Genomic DNA, 6,462 nt, shown 5'->3' on the forward strand with positions numbered 1-6,462 from the left:
TGTATATGTTTTTATATTTTTCTTTTAGGATCAGAGTCTGAGTGCTCAGATCAAGTTGAGAGGAGACCCTGGCTGCATTCCCAACCTGTAGCATACAGGCTGCTTTACTTTTCTAATGCAAACTCCTATACACTTGGCATGGCACATAGAAGCCGGCAGAAACAATGACCAGAACTTGTTTTCTAGTGCGTTCTCGGATTGGACAAGATCCGCCAGGAAGTCTATAGAGCCGTTGCTTTCCTTTGGATCTTCTTAAGATAAGTGGTACATGCTATATCCGACAGGAGTAGCATAGAGTCCTACAGGTGGGATGGGAAGCACAGGTCTGTGAAAAGGATAAGATGGTCCATACAGTGAGGCCGCCTGGATGGGAGAGTTGATGGGGAAAGGTAGACTGAACCCAGAAGGCAGCATGGGCTTTGCTGCCATTTTTAGCTTCTCTAACTCGGCCTCCTGCAGTCTCTTGGCCTTGGCCCTCCGGTTCTGGAACCAGATTTTGACCTGGGTCTCTGTGAGGTTGAGAGAGCTGGAGAATTCTGCTCTTTCTGCGATGGACAGATATTGTTTCTGGCGGAATTTGCGCTCCAAAGCCAGCAGCTGGGAAGTGGTGAAAGGGGTTCTGGGCTTCCTATTAGTCTTGTGCTTCCTCAGTGTGCATGCTGTGGGACTCAGGTGTCCTGGAAGGAAAGAAAAGGCCAGTTAAAAAAAAGAGGAGGAGGAGGAATGCTTAAGAAAAGAAAGGGGGAAGAAAACGAAGCTTGAAAGTATGTTTGGGATTTGTTTCATTCACACCCTCCTGGAGAGAACCCCCACATCTGAAGTACTAAGAACATGACTTATAAGCAGTGCTTGAACTCATTGCTGTCTGGGTCCTGGGCTGTTTACACAGCACAAGTAGAGACATCCCGGCCCCATTTCACACAAGGCAGGTAGAGAATCCCCATTCCCCTATAAGCCTTTACGTGACAAAAACAACAAAAAGTAAACAGCATGTGAGGACATCAGGGGGTCAGACCACATCAATGCAGAGTACCGTGCAAATGTCTTAATAGCTTGGGTGAACAAGAATTCCTAGGACCCTCTGTGTACAACGAAGTGTAACGTGTTATAAAAGAAATACGTTCTGAGAAGTAAAGTGTCTGGCAAGGGACAGAAATAAATCCACCATCATCACCACTCTCCAGGAATTTTTCCATTAGGAACAACATCTTGGGCCAAATCCTGCAGTCCTAGTAGGCGTTTTGTCGGAGAGCCATAGAATGGGATCTGATAATATTCTTTGTGTTTGCTGACACCTCTACCTGCCTCCACTGAAATCGGCGGCGGGGGGGGGGGGGGGGGGAGGGGAGGAGGAGGATCGGGCAGTTTTATTACCTTTTCTTTTAGATTATTCCCAGCCCCTCTCACTCTGCTCCCCTCATCCCCCCACCATAAAATGAAAGAGAAGCACAGGAAGGAAAGAACGCGAGCCCTTTTTCAACATGTAGCTTTTATGACATAGGCTAATTAAAAAACCCGTATAACTGCATCATCTCTGGCCAATACAAGGATGTGGAATTTGTTACCTATCGTGTTCCATTGTAATCCGGGCCACAGCATTTACATTGTTATGTTAAGGAGGATCACTGATTTTTCTTAGAAGACTTTGCATTTCAGTAGTAACCTTCTGGGTTGAAAAGAATGACTAAAATGTGAGCAAGTGGGAAACCTGGGACGCTTAATTGGCTCTAATTCGAAGTCTTGAACAGGCAGCTCGTTCTTCAGTGCGATATCGAAAATGACAACCTGCCCTAAATGGCTGGTGCGTTCTAGACACGTTTTTGGCTCTATTTCATACACATTTGTCAGTATCCGTACACTCCATTTGTTAATATATTTTTCTTTTGCCTCTTTCAACTTTTTCAAAGGACGTTTTGAATTTTAAAATAGCCTGGCCAACGAGTTTGGAATGCGTGTGTTGCAAAACAACCCCCAGAACGGTTCACCGTTTGAAAACGAAAAAGTAGAGCAAGGAAAGGATTGCCCAGAATAAAAGCAAACCTTAAATTCTTAATCCCTATTCTGTTTACTGAAGAGAAGAGTATTTTCTAATGCAAAACAACGTGTGGTTAATACATTAGGGGCGTTTTCATAACTATGCAGCCAGTGTGGGTATTTCGTGGAGTCCTAGAACTTCCTAAAACACAGTGAACATAGAATTGCTACGCTTTTAATACACTCCATTATGCCGCATTTTAAAATGAAATTATGATTAGATGTTCCTATGAATTTGCTTCTCAGGAAAGATCTCCAAAGGCATGGTTAGACGAGGGGCTTCAGACTTACGCCTTTTCCCTCCTTACACAAAGCATGTGAAGACTAAAAAGGGAGCTGGAGGGTTTATCTCGAAATTGCAAGCACAGAAAAGGAGATAGTTTAATTCCACTGAAATCAAAAGCAAATCTTCAAATGACATCAGGAACTGGCCCAACAAGTCAAGATTTCTGACGTGTGTGTGTGTGTGTGTGCGGGGAGACTTTTGACCTCGTAATAAGTACTTATTTTTGAATAAAATCCCAATCAAAGGTTTACTGCCAAATACCTGCAAACTTTAACCTATGTATCTTTCACCATTTCGGCATCCTTTCAAATAAGTCACCTGAGTGTAGAGCAGTGAGAATAAACAGAGCGCTAGAACACATCTCACTATCTTTACTGTGGACAGTCTACAGTATTTGGTGAAATGGCTTATTTTAAAGGTATCACTTGTGCTTTTCACTAGATTTTCTGGCAAATCCTTGACACAGTCACCTGACTGCATAATCCTACCTGTGTCAAAGAAACCAACCATGTAGTTTAAGCTACTCCTCTCTGGTCCCACTGATCACTCCCTGGACCAAACATAACTTTTCAAATAACCTATTTTAAATGTCAAGAGTGTGCAGGATGATGATCTATATCATCTCTTGTAAGAATCCAGACAAAGTCACTGACCTACACACAACCCTCTAAGACTTATCTAGTGTCGGAAGTCAACAGTTATTTGACAGGGATAGGTTTCAGAGGAACAGCCGTGTTAGTCTGTATTCGCAAAAAGAAAAGGAGTACTTGTGGCACCTTAGAGACTAACCAATTTATTTGAGCATGAGCTTTCGTGAGCTACAGCTCACTTCATCAGATGTTCATCATCAACATCTGATGAAGTGAGCTGTAGCTCACGAAAGCTCATGCTCAAATAAATTGGTTAGTCTCTAAGGTGCCACAAGTACTCCTTTTCTTTTTGACAGGGATAATAGAGGAAGGGAGAGGAAGGGAACCCTCACTAATAAGGGTAGCAAGCTCCAATTTTCATGATGTCTTAAGCCTTCTTTTACCAAAACCTAGGACCAGACACTAGGACCCTCGTGCAGGCAAAATTTCCACCGAAATAGTGAATTCCGTGAAGAGCCATGAATACTTCTAAATCCCAGCATATACTTTCCGTGACATGTTAAAGTTGTAGAATGTTGTGACCTCTGGATTATTGGCAATTTTTAATAGAATTAGGAAAAAAGCGGGGAGCTCAGTGACCCTATGATCGTGGAAAAGAGATATGTGGAGTAGTGTCTAGGTAAAAATGTTTGGCCTTGTCTATTTCTAGGTCATAATGTGTTGGAAGCTGTGTGCTATAACTAGTAAAATATAGAAAGAACACCCCCCCCCCAAAAAAGCGTTTGGTTTAGGGTATTTTCATACCCTTCCCTAGCAAACCTGGGGTACATCGAGATTGGGAGACTTTTCTGCACAAGAATGAAGCAAGATTATTAGTTTTTTTTTGTTTTTGTTTTTTGCCTTTTACACTGTTCTGTCTGTTGTCACACAATCTCTTCAGAACGTCCCAGACATCACATTAATTTGGGGGCTCAAAGAGAATTGAAGGAAGGAACATACACAGGTACTGGAAAAGTTAGCACCGTAGCTTTGCTAAAACTTTCTTTTCGTGATACTAGATTACAAACTGAACGCCTTCAAGATAGTTAGACTGAGCAGATCATATCTGTCGGTGAAGCAGTTATTAGATCAAAGCAAAGCAGCCCTTTTTAATTTTTAAACGCAAGCTCGACATGTCTTGATCGAGCTATTGTTACAGGTGCGTAACACCATTGGCTGCTCTCTGTGTGGGAAACTATGGAGCTGCGTGGCCATTTAAAATATATTTTTGTCATACCAGGTCAACCAGATTCCTGAAGTTAAAAAGGGGCCGAAACACTGGCTCTTGAAAGGCGGGATGGGATCTAAGCGGGCTAGCTGCGAAGTTCAATGGCGAAATGCGCGAGTGTCCACACACGGTTGTGTAGCTACACATGGAATTCCGCTCTGAAGCACTCGCCCCACCCAAGGCAGCGGCAGGCATGCTACTGGCGTGCATTACTCGCCTGTGGATCGTGGGCCATTGAATGGGGTGGAAACACCTCTAGTGAGAGGATCCCGCAGACATGACAGTGTCCTCCCCAGTTTCACACACGTTAGGGCAGGCACTTAGCGCAGCCAGCTCGGATGGGTTCATTCATGCGCACAGTGGAGGAGCCAGTATCCCCCATAACAACACTGGAATTCTCCTGGGAAGCGACGCTCGGTCCAGTGCAGTTTGCGACCTCATTCTAAAAATCTCTCCTGACAAATGCGCGGTGTCCGGGAAACTGCTGCGGGACTCCGGCTCTTCACTTACACTGGGCCACACAGCGTCTAGCCAGCCACCCTCCATCCACATCTTACCGCTCAAAGACTCCTTCTTGGACGTGAAGGAATAGATTAAACCAGGAAGCAGCAGCCAGTTCCTAAAGGCAGAGTCAGCGCCCTCCCTGGAAGCTAGGCGGACACAGATCTGGTTTCATGCCCCAATACAGACCCTTCTCCCACGCGCACGACTCAGCCCCCAGACGCAGCATTTGTTAACTCGGACAGCCCCCATCTGTTCTATTTAGCCCCGCTCGTGTCAGAGCCCCAGCGCCGGGCAGCACTCACTTGGTGGAGGGGAATATCTCCCGGCCTCTTGAATCCAGGAGCTGCCGTCTTCGGAATTCTCCGATTTGACCGACGAGGTTTCCAAAGTTTTTGTAAGCCCCCCGGGGCTGTGAGCTTCACTGGAGCCGTGCCCTGGCAGCAGCAGGTTCCGGGAGGTGCCCAGGCCAGCTCCTTCCATGCCTCCCCCGCCGGGGGTGACGGGAACCTCTTTGGAGGGCTTTTTGTCGGACATGAGCGCTTCCACGCTGAAAGGCAAACTGGAGACTTTGATTTTGTGATGATCCTCGGCACCAGCTGCTGCGCCCTCTTCATCCGAGGAGAAAACCTCCTTCGTCTTGGAAGGAGAAGACATCGCTGCGCACCCCCGCAGATCCCTGTGCACTGCGCCTGGCACACACAGACACACACACACAGCTCTGCTTGTGTGTCCCTCCGACTCCGTGCGGCTCCTGCTACTCACTGCTCAGGGACCCGCCAGCTCCAGCCACTCAGCAATTCCCCCTCCCCCCGCTTCTTTTTTTGGGTGCTCAGTTGTTTCCTCCTTTGGGAAGTTGAGTCAACTCAGCTAGCCAATCAGAGCAGCCCTGGGGGATGACGTCAAGGTAACACTCTTGTGATTGGTTCTGAGTGGCTTCTCCCCCCCCCCCCCGCCCTTTCAAAAAAATAAATGGGGAGTTAATGACATGGGCAGCAAACGGAGCTGTGTTATTAAGGAGCCTTCCAGGGCTATAATCATGCCAAAGCAGGAAAAGTCAGTTGGGTAATTAAGGCAGGTTAATTTAAGAGGATTCTAAGATTCCAGATTTTTCTCTTTTAAGCCCCCCTCCCTCCTTTTAAACACTCATTTTCTCTAGCTTGTGGCATAACCGTCACCCACGTCCAATCCCATCCCAGGCGTTTGTGCCTGACACGGAAACATGTGACATCTGAACCCCGACAGTCACCGCCGCTTTCACCTGTGGCTCGGGCAGGGCACCAGCGATCCTCGTCTTATTGGTGAATTTCTGCTATGTAGTCTTTTGTCCAAACGCACCCACGAGACTACGGTAAATTGCACGTGCCTCACCCCTTTTCTGCTGCTCTTCCAGCGCCTCCGAACCCTTCCCAACACGCTTTGGAAAGTTAAAAGAATAATTTGATTTGCAAATACACGCAGTTCCGTTCGGATCCAATGCCAGTGCGGTCCGAAGGGGTAACCATTTGTGCAGCGTTCCCGTACCTCAGAGGGGAGAATTCCGTATAGTTGGCAAGAACAAATACATCAATATATGATCTTTATAGCTGGAATATTTTTTCCGCTACAAATGCACTTTTGCTCTATTTCTTAGTGCACACACGCCAGTTAAAACCTCCCTACAAAGGTGGGATTTTTAACGATTATTTTGCGCACATAAATGGCACACGCCCAATAATGATGACTAAATGTGGTTCTAATGAGCATGGGACCTGATTCTGCAGTCCTCCGTTTGCAAACATACT

At 46.3% G+C, this 6,462-nt stretch overlaps 1 protein-coding gene across 1 annotated transcript; it reads right to left on the minus strand.

The window, feature by feature from the left end:
* Nucleotides 1-231: 231 nt before the first annotated feature.
* On the minus strand, nt 232-5,392 carry MSX2 (msh homeobox 2). The gene is made up of 2 exons (XM_073358158.1): nt 4,984-5,392; nt 232-677 (listed from the first exon to the last, which is right to left on the minus strand). Exons 1-2 carry the CDS (start codon nt 5,333-5,335, stop codon nt 253-255), a joined length of 777 nt encoding a protein of 258 aa, XP_073214259.1. The 5' UTR covers nt 5,336-5,392; the 3' UTR covers nt 232-252.
* Between the last annotated feature and the right edge of the window lie 1,070 nt (nt 5,393-6,462).

The sequence above is a fragment of the Lepidochelys kempii genome, chromosome 8 (genome assembly GCF_965140285.1).
Source record: "Lepidochelys kempii isolate rLepKem1 chromosome 8, rLepKem1.hap1, whole genome shotgun sequence".
NCBI classification, from domain to species: domain Eukaryota; kingdom Metazoa; phylum Chordata; order Testudines; family Cheloniidae; genus Lepidochelys; species Lepidochelys kempii.

Excerpts from the sequence above, each read along its gene's own strand:
- MSX2 (XM_073358158.1), bottom strand. The coding sequence starts at position 5,335 with ATGTCTTCTCCTTCCAAGACGAAGGAGGTTTTCTCCTCGGATGAAGAG. Across the intron at positions 678-4,983 it reads GAGATATTCCCCTCCACCAA|GACACCTGAGTCCCACAGCA; the intron begins GTGAGTGCTGCC and ends CTTTCCTTCCAG.